The sequence below is a fragment of the Aquarana catesbeiana genome, linkage group LG06 (genome assembly GCF_042186555.1).
Source record: "Aquarana catesbeiana isolate 2022-GZ linkage group LG06, ASM4218655v1, whole genome shotgun sequence".
Taxonomy (NCBI): domain Eukaryota; kingdom Metazoa; phylum Chordata; class Amphibia; order Anura; family Ranidae; genus Aquarana; species Aquarana catesbeiana.
Window position 1 is genome coordinate 67475979 of NC_133329.1, and position 17618 is coordinate 67493596.

Sequence of the window (17618 nt, forward strand, 5' to 3'; positions counted from 1 at the left end):
ACTATCTCTCTCTAATTGATCCTCTATGCAGAGCCCTATACACTATAGACCCCCTCCCTGTCTATAGTGTATAGGGCTATATGAGGGAAGAATAATCCCCCATTACTCTTCCCTCATAATATTAAATAAAGAACTGCAAAAAACCTGCGGTCAGAACGAGCTCCTCCTACACATTAACCACTTCAGCCCCGGAAGGATTTACCCCCTTAATGACCAGGCCATTTCTTGCAAAACGGCACTGCGTTCTTTAACTGACAATTGTGCGGTCGTGCGACATTGTACACAAACAAAATTGAGGTCCTTTTTTTCCCACAAATAGGGCGTTTTTTTCTTGGTGGTATTTGATCACCTCTGCGTTTTTTTTTTTTTTGCACTACAAAATAAAAAAGACCGACTACTGTATTTTGAAAAAAAAAAACAATATTTTTTATATCCTGCTATAAAACACATCCAATAAAATTTTTTTAAAAATCTAATTTCTTCATCAGTTTAGGCCAATATGTATTCTGCTACAAATTTTTGGTAAAAAAAAAAAAACCCAATAATTTTATTGGTTTGCGCAAAAGTTACAAAAATAGAGGATAGATTTATGGCATTTTTATTATTTTTTTTTTTTTTTTACTAACAATGGCGGTGATCAGCGATTTTTAGCTGGACTGCGACATTGCGGCGTACAGATCGGACACCTAACTGACATTTTTGACACTTTTTTGGGAACCAGTGACATCATTACAGTGATCAGTGCTAAAAATATGCACTGTTACTGTACTAATGACACTGACAGGGAAGAGGTTAACATCAGGGGAGATATTAAATAAATGTTTTCCCTGGGTGTGTTTACTAACTGTATGGGGGAGGGGCAGCACACAGATCTGTCTTCCTGTCTAGCAGAAAGACAGGATCTGTGTGTCATCCCCTGACAAATTAGAGATCTGCCTTGTTTTCTTTGGCAGATCCCCATTCTGTCACTGCAGGGCACAATCGAGGACGGACGGCAGACATCGAGTCCACCAGACCCGCTGATTGGCTCCCCTGCTGGCCAATCGGCGCACACGTGCACCCACGGATCACCGCGTACAAGCCCGACATACACCTATGGCGATTCCGTAGTTGAGCCAACCTGCCGCAGCTGGTCGGCAAGCAGTTAAACAACAATGACAGCTGATCATGGAAATAAACAGAAGCTAATCGTCGGCTTTTTTTCTCCTCCCGTTTAGCGTGAGGAGAATAGAAGAGAGCCGGTAACCGGCTTCTGTTACAGGGACATTGGTCCCAATCTGTGCCAACCAGTGCCCACCAGTGCCACATATCAGTGTCAATCAGTGCTGCCAATCAGTGCCCACCAGTGCCTCATCATCAATGTCACCTATCAGTGCTGCCTATTAGTGCCGCCTCTCATTGCTCATCAGTGCTGCCTCTCATTGCCCATCAGTGCCACCTATCATTGCCCATTAGTGCTGCCAATCAGTGTCCACCACTCATCATCAATGTCACCTATCAGTGCTGCCTATTAGTGCCGCCTCTCATTGCCCATCAGTGCCGCCTCTCATTGCCCATCAGTGCCACCTATCATTGCCCATTAGTGCTGCCAATCAGTGCCCACCAGTGCCTCATCATCAATGTCACCTATCAGTGCTGCCTATTAGTGCCGCCTCTCATTGCTCATCAGTGCTGCCTCTCATTGCCCATCAGTGCCACCTATCATTGCCCATCAGTGCTGCCAATCAGTGCCCATCAGTGCCTCATCATCAATGTCACCTATCAGTGCTGCCTATTAGTGCCGCCTCTCATTGCTCATCAGTGCTGCCTCTCATTGCTCATCAGTGCCACCTATCATTGCCCATTAGTGCTGCCAATCAGTGTCCACCACTCATCATCAATGTCACCTATCAGTGCTGCCTATTAGTGCCGCCTCTCATTGCCCATCAGTGCCACCTCTCATTGCCCATCAGTGCCACCTATCATTGCCCATCAGTGCTGCCAATCAGTGCCCATCAGTGCCTCATCATCAATGTCACCTATTAGTGCCGCCTCTCATTGCCCATCAGTGCCACCTCTCATTGCCCATCAGTGCCACCTCTCATTGCTCATCAGTGTTGCCAATCAGTGCCCATCAGTGCCTCATCATCAATGTCACCTATCAGTGCTGCCTATTAGTGCCGACTCTCATTGTCCATCAGTGCCACCTACAAGTTGCAGCCTCATCTGTGCCTTTCAGTGCAGTCTCATCAGCACACATCAGTAAAGCAGAAAAATTACCTGTTTGTAAATTTTTAAAACAAACTATGCTAACTCTTTAGCAAAAAAAAATCCCAGTGGTGATTAAATACCACCAAAAGAAAGTATTATCTGTCTCAAAAAAGTGATAACAATTTCATATGTGTACAGTGTAGCATGACCGCGCAATTATCATTCAAAGTGTGACAGCGCTGAAAGCTGAAAATTGGCCTGGGCAGGAAGGGGGTAAAAGTGCCCGGTAAGCAAGAGGTTAAATATGTTTATTGTGTGTGTTGGATGCAGTAGATACATGGGTCATATAGCCAGCTATAAATGGCTAGTGCTAGCTTACTTTTTGTACAGTCACTATTGGTTTATTTTAAGGCTTATCATGTTTATTCTGTGGTATGATATGTTTATATAATATTGATTTGTCTCTGATAGATTTCCCTTGGCGTCCAGCTGTAGAAGAAGTACAAGTACCCCACTTATTTCATGACACCCCAATCACTGTGCAGTGTGACATCTCGGGGTATTACCCAGATGATATCTCTGTCACCTGGCTGAGAAGGAACAAGGAGAACCATCAGGAGTTCTGCGAAGATTCTGCTTCCATCCAAAAAACGTCATCACATAAAAACACAGATAATACATACAGCTGTACCGCAAGGCTGACAATCACACCTGCATTGAGAGTCCACCAGGGGGCAGAGTACATATGCAGAGTGCAGCATCCTTCTTTGCAGGAAGCCACTGAAAAAAGCACAGGGCGGCTCAGTCTGATGGGTGAGTATTACATACCAGCAGTAATAAAAGATGTTTCCATTCTGAAGTTTAACCCCTTGGCCCCGACATCACGCAAATATGCATATAATTTTTTTTTTACTATTTTAGGCCAGTTTTCCTTTGATAATATAACCCTTTCATGACTAAGCCTATTTTTGACATTTGTTGTTTACAAGTTAAAATCAGTATTTTTTTCCTAGAAAATTACTTAGAACCCCCAAACATTATATATATATTTTTTAGCAGAGAATCTAGAGAATAAAATAGCGATTGTTGCAATATTTTATGTCACACAGTATTTATGCAGCGGTGTTTTAAACGCAACTTTTTGGGAAAAAGGACGCTTTCATGAATTTAAAAAAAAAGAAACAGTAAAGTTTGCCCAATTTTTTTGTATAATGTGAAAGATGATGTTACGCCAAGTAAATAGATACCAAACATGTCACACTTTATAATTGCACGCACTAGTGGAATGACGACAAACTACGGTACCTTAAAATCTCCATAGGTGACGCTTTAAATTTTTTTTACGGTTACCAGGTTAGAGTTACAGAGGAGTTCTAGTGCTAGAATTATTGCCCTCGCTCTGACGATCGCGGCAATACCTCACATGTGTGATTTGAACACCATTTACATATGCGGGCGCGACTTCCGTATGCGTTTCCTTTGCTGCGCGAGCTCGCGGGACGGGGGTGCTTTAAACATTTTTTTTTTTATTTATTTTTATATTAATAAATTGTGTTTAAAAAAATTTTTTTTGATCGCTTTTATTGCTGTCACAAGGAACGTAAACATCCCTTGTGACAGTAATAGGTGGTGACAAGTACTCTTTATGGAGGGATCGGGGGTCTTTGCACTTCAAAGTATTCAGATCGCCTTTTTCGGCGATTCTGAATACTGTATATTTTTTTAAAACCGGCGCCATTGGCAGCCGAGTAAATGGGAAGTGATGTCATGACGTCGCTTCCGTGTTTACATTCAGGAGACTGGAACGAAGCCATTACCGGCTTTGTTCCAGTTTGTGGCTAGCCGCCGGAGGCGGCGGATTGGTGATCGGGTCTCCCGGTGGGACGGGAGGCCCGTTGAGAGAGGCGGGAGGCGGCAGGAGGGGGGGACGTCCCCTTCCGCTCCTCCGGTATAACAGTTGAGCGGCTTTTAGCCGCATCGGTTGTTATCCCTGGAAAGCGGATCGCCGGCTATAAAAAACGGTACCTGCAGCTGCGGGCATCATCCTGGTATAACCCCCAAAAGCCGAGGCCGCACATCTGTGCACGGTCGGCGGGAAGGGGATAAAGAAATCAGGAGATATCCATTACCATTTACCAGTAGGATCATTTATTTTGGGTTGTTCTTTGGTGTAGGTTATTGTAGTAGCAAGAAATATACAGCTAAATTTAAGAAAACATTTTTTTTTACAAGTAAAGAAGGTATCATTTATCTGGATGCACAAAGTAGTTGTGATGATATGTACGGTTTTACTAACACATGTCAAGGTTGATAAATTGTGTGCGATAGGAATATTGACCAGCATGGATTCAGGAGGCGGCGCCCGTGCGCCCTCTATGGACACTGGTCTTCTTTTTACCTCCAGTTTCCTTATCTTATCTCTGAAACATGGTATTTCTATATGAATTTACTGCATCCATTGACACATAATGAAGTGTCGCTATTAGGTAGTACAGTGGAACCTTGGTTAACGACTAACGCGGTTAACAAGCGTTTTAAAAGACGAGCAACTTTTTTTTCAAAAAATCCTTACTCGGTTTACGAGTGTTGTCTCGCAAAACAAGCAGAATTCAAGCTAATGGGGTATGCAGTACCGCATTTGGCCAGAGGTGCGGGGGCGCCGGTGACACTCGGAACGGTTCGGAGCCGTTCGAAAATACTTGGAATCACTCGGAAATATTCGGAAATACTCAGTTTCCGAGCGTTTCTCAGCCTTTCCGAGGGTTTCAGAGTTCAGCCAAGCTGTCTCGAGTATTTCCAAGGCTCTCCGTCGCCCCCCCCCCCACCTCTGGCCACATGCGGTATTACATGCAATAGAAGTCAATGCGGAACAAATTATCTTCATTTCCATTGACTTCTAGGGGAAAACTGGCTTTAAGATGCGAGTGCTTTGGATTACAGGCATTTTCCTGGAACGGATTATGCTCGTAATACAAGGTTCCACTGTACATGAATTTGTTGTACGCGTCGGTAATTGCATCTAAATTTTCACACTGGGAAATGTTCGATGGGAGCTTGTTGTCGGAAATCCCGACTGTGTGTAGGCTCCATCAGACATTTTCCGTCGGAATTACTGACAAACAAAATTTGAGATCTGAATCTCAAATTTTCCGACAACAAAATCCGTAATGTCGTAAATTCCGACCGTGTGTACACAATTCCGACGCACAAAGTTCCACGCATGCTCGGAATCAAGCAGAAGAGCTGCACTGGCTACTGAACTTCATTTTTTCTCGCTCGTTGTATGTGTTGTACGTCACCACGTTCTTGGCGATCGGAATTTCCGACAAGATTTGTGTGACCGTGTGTATGCAAGACAAGTTTGAGCCAACATCCGTCGGAATAAATCCATGGATTTTGTTGTCGGAATGTCCGATCGTGTGTACGGGGCATTACAGTTGCAGTGTACTAAATGTGACCTCGCTGCTCATTGCACTCTGTTTTCTAACAGTCCTGGTCAGTTACTCCTCCTTGTCCTCATCCTCAGCATTACATATGTGATGTGGTTGTTTTGCCACGTACATGCGAGCGGACTTTTCGACCGGACTGGTCCGACGGACCGAGTCCGGCGGACAATCCGACCGTGTGTGGGCTTCATCAGACCTGCAGCGGACTTTTTTGGTCGAAAATCTGACGGACTTTAGATTTGGAACATGTTTCAAATCTTTACATCAGAACTCCGCCAGACCCAGTCCCTATCGAAAAGTCAGCTCGTCTGTATGCTAGTCCGACGGACGAAAACCGAGGCTAGGGCAGCTATTGGCTACTGGCTATCAACTTCCTTATTTTAGTCCGGTGTACTTCATCACATACGAATCCATCGGACTTTGGTGTGATCGTGTGTTGGCAAGTCCGTTTGTTCGGAAAGTCCGTCGGAAGTCCGCCCAAAGTCCGTCGGATAGACCGTCGGACCAGTCCGGTTGAAAAGTCCGCTCGTGTGTACACGGTAGTCATCTATGGAAGCCTAGAGCACTGGAGTGGGAGATCAGGGATTACATTTTTACTAAGAACAAAAAAGTATTTGAAGGCATTTTCAGGGAAAAATCAGTTAATGATTAACAGACTAGAAAACTTTTGAGCTCCCCTGGTCCTTGGAGCGCAGCAAGGTTTTGCCTATAATGGAATAGCTTAGAGCCTCGTACACACGGTACGATTGTGGGCAAGGGATTGTCTGTTGACAGACTGTTGTCCTAAAATCTTACCGTTAGTACGCTCCTTTTGCCAAGGGGCCCAAAGAGTGGCGCCCAAGAGCTGAAATTCCTCGTAATACATCACTACGTTTGTGTTTGTGGCACGACAATTGTGTACTGTTAGTATGTAAGACAAGATCCTGGCACACGCCCTTAAGACAAAAATCAGACGCTCGGTTGGCCAACAATCGTACCGTGTGTACGAGGCTTAAGACTGGTGATCCCTCTTTGCCAGTAGATTCCTCTTTAGTGCAGGAGATGGTTCTTTTGATCAAGGATCAATATACTTCAGAATATGACTATTAACAGAAAAAGAGAACTGAGACTTCATTTGAGCTCTAACTATGCTGCATAAATCTACGCATCATATTGACAGAATGTAAAAAAAAAAAAAATGTATCATAATTAGTTTTGATATTCTACTTCCTGTGTTACATTTTCCAGGAAAACCTCAGATGGATCCCATACAGATGACATTGGTGGATACTATTTTCATTCAGTTTTGCCTGACTCTCAAGAAATTTTATCCAAAAGACATCAAGATAAAATGGTACCGCGAGGAGCCACAGCCCAGAAAAGGAGTCCGGCAGGGAACCAAACACACAGAAACAATCACAGAGGAGGAGGATCTGACATTTTGTGTCACCAGTAAATGTCAGGTTTGGGGTCCCAGCTTCGCAGATCCTCATTATAAATTGTACGTCACTTGGGAACATGCATCTTTGGATGGGCCTGAGACCAGAACCTTGTCTGTAAGAGGTAAGCCTATCTTTACAGGTGAGAAAATCCCTATCACAGTTAAAGCGGAGTTCCACACAAAAATGGAACTTTCGCTTTTCGGAACCCTCCCCCACTCCGGTGTCACATTTGGCACCTTTCAGGGGGGGAGGGGGGTGCAGATACCTGTCTAAGACAGGTATTTGCACCCACTTCCGGCATAGACTCCCATGGGAGTCTATGCCTCTTCCCGTCCCGACCGCGCTGTCTGCTGGGAACACACAGCTCCCAGGAGAGAGCGGGGACCACTAGGGACGCACAGCGCGACTCGCGCATGCGCAGTAGGGAACCGGGAAGTGAAGCCGCAACGCTTCACTTCCTGATTCCCTCACCTAGGATGGCGGCGGCAGCTGCCGAGAACCGAGCGGGCTATCAGCGTCAGCTGCCGACATCGCTGGACCCTGGGACAGGTGAATGAGCATGTATTAAAAGTCAGCAGCTGCAGTATTTGTAGCTGCTGGCTTTTAATATTTTTTTTTTTGGTGGTGTGGGTGAACCCCCGCTTTAAAGTGTAACTCCACTTTTGTTTGGAAAAAAATAATCCACTCTGTGTGATCAATATACATTGGAGTGATGCTATCAAACTTTATTACAGAGTCCTACCTTTTGTTGCTCTGAAGAAATAGCTCTTTGTTTATAGCTGTTTGTTTCACCATATCCTTTCACACTGAATTTGAATGGAAGGGGCTGGTTCATTATGATCACCTGGTGCACTCTAAGTGCTCTGGTGAGAAAAGCTGGACTGTTGGCATCCCTTTAAAAGTATTTAAATGATAAGTTAACATTTAAAAAAAATAATAATAAATGCACATTTTTTTGCAGGTAAAAAACGTGCATTTATTTTTTATTATTAGGAGCCTGTAAAGCATCACGGGTGCAATCTTAGGCTCCTGCATATTGTCAGTGCAGCTGTCTACCTGTACCTCTTACGGGCAGGCAGTTACTGAATGACAGGAAGCATCAATGAAATACCTAGACTGCGCACCAGGCTCCCTGGTAATTCATTGAGAACTACAAGCCGTCAGCCACAATGGCTGATGGTAGTTATAGTTCTCCCATTCACAGAACTCAATGAATGACATGGCTGGGTGGGTGAAATCCAGCACAGCTGCTTTCTTTTTTTTTTTTTTTTTTTTAATTGTGACAGCGGGTACGGGGAGAAGATCCCTGACACACTGTCACAACGGGGGGGAAACTCTTTTAGTAACATGTTACACCCGTATTCAGGGTGTAACATGTAAGCCCCGGTTCACACAGGGGCGGCACGACTTGCAGGTCGCTTCACCGAGGCGACCTGCACACGACATGCACGGCGACTTGCAAAACGACTTCTGTATAGAAGTCTATGCAAGTCGCCTCAAGTCGCCCCAAAAGTAGTACAGAAACCTTTTTCTAAGTCGGAGCGACTTGCGTCGCTCCTATTAGAACGGTTCCATTGTACAGAACGGGAGGCGACTTGTCAGGCGACTAGGTCGCCTGACAAGTCGCCCCTGTGTGAACTGGCACCAACATGTTACTAAATGAGCAGCCCCCGAGCTCCCGTTGTGACAGTGTGTCAGGGACCTTCTGCCCGCACCCACTGTCACAATAAAAAAAAAAAAAAACATGTTATGAAAGCTGAACTTATCTTAACCCTTGGAGTATCGAACCAAAACTGAAATTCCTATTGCAGGGGATGCCTAAAATGTGACTTGTATCTTAGTGCAGACTTCTGGGAAAATCAGTGAGCCAATCACAGAAGCAGGAAATAACATTTCTGGGGACATTATGTACACAAACAAAACAACAATATTAGTTGCGCTAGGCACTCCACGGCATGAGCAGGGACACCTCTAGAGGAGAGTCAACATAGCCATACACAATGATAAGAATGTATTTACAACATTAAAACCAGTAATAAATATTAGTGGGGATTGGGAAAATTAAATAAGGAAAGATGTTACTAGTTATGTAGGTTTAGATGGATGAATGGATTAAGGTAGTCCAAGAACAAAGTCCATGTGTCCTGGGTAGTAACCTCAGGAAATCATGACGATCTGTAGGTTAACACTTGAAGGCAGCATGCTGAAGAGCAGAAGTGACTCTGGATATAGAAACAATAAAACAACAGAATGGCTTCAATACAGCGCGGTCTCGTCACACTCGGTGGCGCCAGTAGGATTACACTGACTAGACAGTGGTGGTAAATGGGCACATCGAGATTAGCAACCAGGGTGTTCCAGAGTCCAGAACGGCTTCAATACAGTGCAGTCTCATCACACTCGGTGGCGCAAAGATTGCCTGAGGAACAGGGGCGTAACTAGAAATAGCAGGGCCCCATAGCAAAATGTTGTATGGGGCCCCCCTGCTAACAGCCCCCCCCCCACAGCTGCCCTAGTGTCAATGGAGCGTGACCTGTGCCACATATAGCGTGACCTGTGCACAATGCAGTGTGACCTGTGCACAATGCAGCGTGACCTGTGCCCAATGCAGCGTGACCTGTGCCCCATACAGCAGGACCTGTGCCCCATGCAGCGTGACCTGTGCCCCATACAGCGTGACCTGTGCCCAATGCAGCGTGACCTGTGCCCAATGCAGCATGACCTGTGCCCAATGCAGCGTGACCTGTGCCCCATACAGCGTGACCTGTGCCCCATACAGCGTGACCTGTGCCCCATACAGCGTGACCTGTGCCCAATGCAGCGTGACCTGTGCCCCAAACAGCGTGACCTGTGCCCCATACAGCGTGACCTGTGCCCAATGCAGCTTGACCTGTGCCCAATGCAGCGTGACCTGTGCCCCATGCAGCGTGACCTGTGCCCAATGCAGCATGACCTGTGCCCCATACAGCATGACCTGTGCCCCATACAGCATGACCTGTGCCCCATACAGCGTGACCTGTGCCCAATGCAGCGTGACCTGTGCCCCATACAATGTGACCTGTGCCCCATACAGCGTGACCTATGCCCCATACAGCGTGACCTGTGCCCAATACAGCGTGACCTGTGCCCCATACAGCGTGACCTGTGCCCAATGCAGAGTGACCTGTGCCCCATACAGAGTGACCTGTGCCCCATACAACGTGACCTGTGCCCAATGCAGCGTGACCTGTGCCCCATACAGAGTGACCTGTGCCCAATGCAGCGTGACCTGTGCCCAATACAGCATTGCCTGTGCCCAATACAGCCTGGTCTGCCTGTGCCCCATACAGCCTCACCTGTGCAGATGAAGAGGCAAGCCACCCGGATCAGCAAAGAGCGGGATTGCCCGCTGTAATAGCTTTCATTTGAATTTCCCGTCTTCCCGGGGCTCATCGTCACATAGCCCCACCTCTTGGCCCGACGCCTTTGATGACGTCACACGTCCTGCATTGGATTGGCGTTCTGTCTATCAAAGGCGCCGGGCCAAGAGGTGGAGCTATGTGACGTGAGCCCCGGGAACACTGGAAGTTCTAATGAAAGCTGTTACATGGGGCAATTCAGCTCTCTGCTGATCCGGGTGGCTTGCCTCTTCCTCTGCACAGGTGAGGCTGTATGGGGCACAGGCAGACCAGGCTGTATTGGGCACAGGCAACGCTGTATTGGGCACAGGTCACACTGCATTGGGCACAGGTCACAGCTTGCCTCTTCCTCTCCTCTCTCTTCCCCTGGCTGGGAGACTGTGCCAGCGGTGCTCTCATCCTCACTGGGCCCCACTTGGCTGCGGGCCCCATAGCGCCCGCATGGGTCGCTATGGTGGTAGTTACGCCCCTGCTGAGGAATCAGGCTTCACATCTAGCCTGGGACACCGGCACCACCGAGTGTGATGAGACCACGCTGTATTGAAGCCATTCAGCAACCAGGTTGTTCCGGAGGTCCAGAATGGCTTCAATACAGTGCCGTCTCATCACAGTCAGTGGCGCAGCTGTTTCAGGCTAGATGTGAAGGGCGCAGGAGGAAATCATCAGCAGGACGTCTCTGGTCAGGTGGTTGTTGGTGGGTGGCTGCAGAACCATGTACACCTTCGGAGCATGCATTCTCCTTCCTCAGGCAATCTTTGCGCCACCGAGTGTGATGAGACTGCACTGTATTGAAGCCATTCTGGACCTCTGGAACCCCCTGGTTGCTGATCTCGATGTGCCCATTTACCACCACTGTCTAGTCAGTGTAATCCTTTATAAATCTTGCCTTTTTAATTGCTACACTTAGATTGGCGCTGCTTTCTGTTGTTTTATGTACACCAACAGGTTGCCGTATTGAAATACATTTTAGAGAAAATAATGCCCCATACACACGGTCGGACTTTGTTTGGACATTCCGACAACAAAATCCTAGGATTTTTTCCGACGGATGTTGGCTCAAACTTGTCTTGCATACACACGGGCACACAAAGTTGTCGAAAAATCCGATCGTTCTAAACGCGGTGGCGTAAAACACGTACGTCGGGACTATAAACGGGGCAGTGGCCAATAGCTTTCATCTCTTTATTTATTCTGAGCATGCGTGGCACTTTGTCAGTCGGATTTGTGTACACACGATCGGATTTTCCGACAACGAATTTTGTTGTCGGAAAATTTTATATCCTGCTCTCAAACTTTGTGTGTCGGAAAATCCGATGGAAAATGTGTGATGGAGCCCACACACGGTCGGAATTTCCGACAACGAGGTCCTATCACACATTTTCCATCGGAAAATCCGACCGTGTGTACAGGGCATAATAGTGGCTGCAGAACGAAACATTAAATTACAATATGGCTTGTGCAGCAATTGTATATGCTACATTATTTTTTTATTTGGTATATTATTTCCACAAAAGTGAAGTTATTCTTTAGAATGAGTTAAATGCATAATCAGTGTGCACTTTTTTATTTCTTTGTAGATTTTCCCTGGCATCCCATTTTAGGAAAAATAAATGTCCCACTTTTGGAAGACAACCAAAAATCCATGCTGAGATGCCGCATCACCGGTTATTTCCCTAATGTTATAACTGTGGCTTGGTTTAGGAGAGAAAGAGGTGTGTTGTCTGCGGCTCCGGTCTCTAGTAATATGGCTGTAGAGATTCTACCACACAAGGACGTAAAGACCACGTTTGGCTGCACAGCAATTTTATATTTTACCCCAACTATAAGAGAAGACCAGGGGTCAGAGATCATCTGTAGAGTGGAGCACCCCAGCCTGGAGCGGCCAATAGAAATAAGTACAGGACCTCTGGAAATATGTACGTCTTTTTTTTTTCTGCATAACTATTTCATAGACCTGTAGTTTATCATTTACACAAAACAAATTTGCAAAACAAAATTCTGAGATTGAAAGTCAAAATTCTGAGATTAAAAGTCAAACTCAGCATTTTGCCATTTGATCTCAGAATACTTTTACAAAGTAATATTTGGTTTGCATAGCATTTGGTGCACAAAATGGAGTCATCCTTTTTGGTTATTAACCACTTAAGGACCGTGCCTCTTTCTGAGATTTGTTGTTTACAAGTTAAAAACTGTTTTTTTTTTTTTTTTGCTAGAAAATTACTTAGAACCCCCAAACATTATATATTTTTTTCTAACACCCTAAAGAATAAAATGGCAGTCACTGCAATACTTTCTGTCACACCGCATTTGCGCAGCAGTCTTACAAGCACACTTTTTTGGAAAAAATACACTTTTTGGATTTAAAAAATAAGACAACAGTAAAGTTAGCCCATTTTTTTTTATATTGTGAAAGATAATGCCGAGTAAATTGATACCCCACTTGTCACGCTTCTAAATTGCGCCCGCTCGTGGAATGGCGACAAACTTTCACCCTTAAAAATCTCCATAGGCGACGTTTAAAAAAATTCTACAGGTTGCATATTTTGAGTTACAGAGGAGGTCTAGGGCTAGAATTTTTGCTCTCGCTCTAACGATTGCGGCGATACCTCACATGTGTGGTTTGAACACCGCTTTCATATGCGGGCGCTACTCACGTATGTGTTCGCTTCTGCACGTGAGCTCGGCGGGACGGGGCGCGTTTAAAAATGTTTTTTTTCCTTATTTATTTACCTTTTAATTTTTATTTTTACACTGTTCTTTTAATAAAAAAAAATTGTGTCACTTTTATTCCTATTACAAGGAATGTAAACATCCCTTGTAACAGAAAAAAAACATGACAGGACCTCTTAATTATGAGATCTGGGGTCAAAAAGACTTCAGATCTCATATTTACACTAATATGCAAAAAAAAATGGCCCTTTAAGAGCTATGGGCGGAAGTGACTTTTTGACGTTGCTTCTGCCCTGCAATGATATGAAGATGGGTGGGGCCATCTTCCCCTCACTCGTCTCCATGTCAGGCCAGGAGAAGAATCCGATTGCCTCCACCGCTGCCGATGGCTCCGGTAATCGGTTGAGGGCACCGGAGCGCGGCGGGAGGGGGGTCCTCTCTCCCGCCACCGATAAAAGTGATTTTGTGGCAATCCGCTGCAGAGACCACTTTTATCTTGAAGTGGACCGCCTGCTGAAGAAGAAGATACCGGGGTTATGGCAGCTAGCTGCTGCCATAACAACGATATACCTCTTCAAAGTACCGACGGTGAGCGGTGCGGAAGTTGTTAAGGAATTTATTGAAACAAACATTTTTATGCATTTATCTTTAAACAGAATTTTATTACACAGCAATCACATGCAATTACAGCGTGACATTTTTTTTACCAGCACAAAGTTTCTTAACCAGGGAATCAATGACAACTGAATTATGGTCTCCCTTGCCTGTCAGTGAAGGAAATAAACATATGAATGGTTTGTTGCAGTCACAAACAAGCTATGCATTGACCTTGTCCTTCCTGCAGAACATACCATTAGGCTCTCATTCTCAAAAAAGCACAGTCATTTTTTTTTTTTTTTCATCTAGATGAGAAGCAGATGGGAATTTGCAATAACTTTGTTACATATCTGGAATTTTAAAAGTAAAATAATTTATATACTAGTAGTTTAAATTATTCGGACATCTGGGGGGGGGTTACTAAAACTAGAAAACTCAGAATCTGGGCTGTGCATATTAGCCAATCAGCTTCTAACTTCAGCTTGTTCAATTAAGTTTTTAAAATAAAACCTGGAAGCGGATTGGTTTCTATGCTGAGCTGCACCAGATTTTGCACTCTCCAGTTTTAGTACCTCTCTCCCATACAGTATAGTGAACTAGTAGTAGTAGCAGTAACATGTTTTTAAGGACTGACTAAATCCATGAGAGTAATAATGCTGTATCTTTTAAGAGAATTAATCATTGTATTTATAATAAATCTCTTAATTTCCTTATAGTGTGCTCCAAACCCCTCTAAATGATGGACTCTTTGAAGATAGATGGATTGTATTTTCTGCTCCACCTTACGAAACTTTCAGCATGGATGTTTTTCCCTAAGTGAAGACATATGCAGAAGATATCTGCATATCAATAAATTTTAGACAATAGTGTTCTTTTTGGTAACAGTTTGGTGAATGCCCCTTCTGTTCCAGTATGCCTGTGCCCTTGTGCACAAAGTCAACTCCACAAAGACATGGTTTCATGAGTTTGGTGTGGAGGAACTCGAGTATCCACCTGCACAGAGCCCTCAACCGTGCTGAAGACCTCTGGGATTAATTGGATTGTGAGCCAGGTCTTCTCATCCAACATCTGTACCTGAACTCACAAATTGACACAAATTCCCACAGACACCCTCTAAAGACATTGTAGATAATTGTGTTCTTCCAACCTTGTGGTAACAGTTTGGTGAATGCCCCTTTCTGTTCCAGTATGCCTGTGCCCCTGTGCACAAAGTCAACTCCACAAAGACATGGTTTCATGAGTTTGGTGTGGAGGAACTTGAGTATCCTTCTGCACAGAGCCCTCAACCGTACTGAAGGCCTCTGGGATTAATTGGATTGTGAGCCAGGTCTTCTCATCCAACATCTATACCTGACCTCACATATTGACACAAATTCCCACAGACACCCTCTAAAGGCGTTGTAGATAATTTTGTTCTTTCAACCTTGTGGTAACGGTTTTGGTAAATGATAGTAGAAAAACAGACTGCTGCTGGGAGGACAGAAGTGATGTTATCTGCTGCTGACAAACAGAATACAGTGAACCTCACAGATCTCTCAGTGCTGAGAGTTCAGCTCTTCCCTGTTGCACATTCCAGCACTCTAGGAGTTAACAGTGGAATGTGTGAACGGGTGGTCAGTACAAGTTGTAAGCAGAGCACACTTATATGTACTCTGCTCACTCCTGTTAAACTAACTGTGCCTTATCGAATACCCTCTTATTGTACATTAAGTGCCCCACTGTAAATGCCTTTTAAAAAATATGTAGCTATTTATATACCACATATTTCAGACTGTCCCTTGACTCGCATGTAACTCAGACCCGGCTGGCCACTTGCTGCTCTCCTCTCTCCTCTCGGCTCACATCAGCGGAGGATTCTCAGCCCCGCCCACTGTAGCTGTTAGATGAAGAGAGGAGAGCTGTGCGCCGGGCAGCCACATGAACGCTGAGGAACATTTTGAAAAATGCTTTATATCCCTACATATTTTTTAAAAGGCATGTACACTTGAACAGTGGGGCACTTAATGTATTATAAGAGGGGATTCGTTAAGACACAGTTATTTTTTAAACTTGTAGAGTATGATGGGGGAGCTTCTCCCAGGAGGGGCAGGGCAACTCGGTATCGATGACGCATCGTGGACACCCGAATCCCGATGCATCGATGCTACGATTATATTCAACACCCCTACTGCCCATCGGACTGGGCTTTTTTCCCATGGGGCTGCATATTTGCATATCTCCCAGCACAGAGACCGGGGTCTCACTGAGAGTCCAGGACCCTGTACTGACAATCAAGACCCGGAACTCCCGATCCTATGTCCCCTGATTGCTGTGATAGCCTCTGAATGGCTATCACATTATTCGGTCACTGTGAAGCCCACCCCTGTGTTTTCTATCTCTGTGAATGGAGGAGAGAGATACATTGGGGTTTACTAAAGGCAAATAGACTGTACACTGTGCAAGTGCATGGAATTCAGCAGAGCATCTGCTAAATTACTAAGCTCTGGAGCAACTGCTCTTGCAGAGTGCACACTCTATTTGTCTTTAGTAAAGCAGAGTGTGTGTAAAAAAAAAAAATTACAATAATTACAAACTAAAATAAAAAAATACAAAACAAAACCTAGATCAAGGGGTCAAAGGTCATGGTCAGTATTTCTTTTGGACACGATGTTTTCTTTAAATTAGTATCAGTGTCAGTTTGTTTTAGGTAGAATAAAAAAGAAAAAGAAAATGTGCACTATTGTGTCTGGGTTGTACTACGGGTATAAACAAAAAATAACATACACATAGGGTGTATCACTGTGATAGTCAGGAGCAGAAGAATTTATGTTGGATTGTTCTTTGGTGAAAGGTTATGGTAGTAGCAAGAAATATACAGCTAAATGAATTTTTTTTTTTTTTTACTATTTTGGGCCCATTTTCCTTTGATAAAAAAAATCATAAAAAGGTATTCATTACCATTTACCACCAAATGAAAGCCCAATTTGTCCTGGGGAAAAAAAAATGCGATATAATCCACCTGGACACACAAAGTAGTTATGATGATATGTAAAGTTTTACACATGTCAAAGTTGCAAAATTGTGCTTTGGGATTAGGATTTGTTTTACCCTTAGGCACGAAGGGGTTAAAGTTCATGTAAAACTGCATCTCTATCTAAGCCCCGGTTCACACAGGGGCAGCCCAACTTGCAGCACGACTCTGTAAGGCGACCTGCACACGACTTCAGTGGCGGCTTTCAAAATGACTTCTGTATAGAAGTCAATGCAAGTCGCCCTGAAGTCGTCCCAAAGTAGTACAGGAACCTTTTTCTAAGTGGGAGCGACTTGAGTCGTTCCTATTAGAACGGTTCCATAGTACAGAATGGGACGCGACTTGTCAGGCGGCTAAGTCACCTGACAAGTCGCCCCTGTGTGAACCGGGGCTAAGGCGTACTTGTCTGCAGGGGACAACGCTACTTTGCGATTTTACTACAGAACGAACAGCTGCCACCCTGTTACAGGAAGAGGAAAATTAATGAACCTACTGGAAGAATCAACAGATAATAAAACTATGTTACGGGGGACTCAGAAAAACAAAAACTGCTGTGGTAATGCTAGTGACAGAAGGCTCCATATAAAATATGTTATTTTTTTATTTTATAGTAACACAATGTGGCGCCACATTGTGTTACTATATTTGCTCACAATTAGTCTGATTGTTATGTTGGCTGCTCCTCACATTTTAGTTGGCGCAATATTTTTTTGACACTTTTCCTTTGATTTTTTTATTTTACCCTGAGTTCCACTCTAATTTCTAAAATTGTATAACATTGTTTTCTGACATGAAGTAATTGTGGCCTCCATTAGAAATAATACAGCTTTAAGATTTATTTCATGGTATTACTAGAGATTGTTATAATTGCAATAAAAATTTGAAA

At 44.4% G+C, this 17618-nt stretch overlaps 1 gene segment (V, D, J or C); it reads left to right on the forward strand.

Annotated features, from left to right (window-relative positions):
• The window catches only part of LOC141148581 (Ig mu chain C region secreted form-like), a 41505-nt gene extending 25227 nt beyond the window's left edge, over positions 1-16278 (forward strand). The window contains 4 exon segments of the C gene segment in view: positions 2662-3003; positions 6864-7178; positions 12033-12371; positions 14439-16278. Coding sequence covers positions 2662-3003; positions 6864-7178; positions 12033-12371; positions 14439-14458 — 1016 coding nt within the window.
• The last annotated feature ends 1340 nt before the right edge of the window (positions 16279-17618 follow it).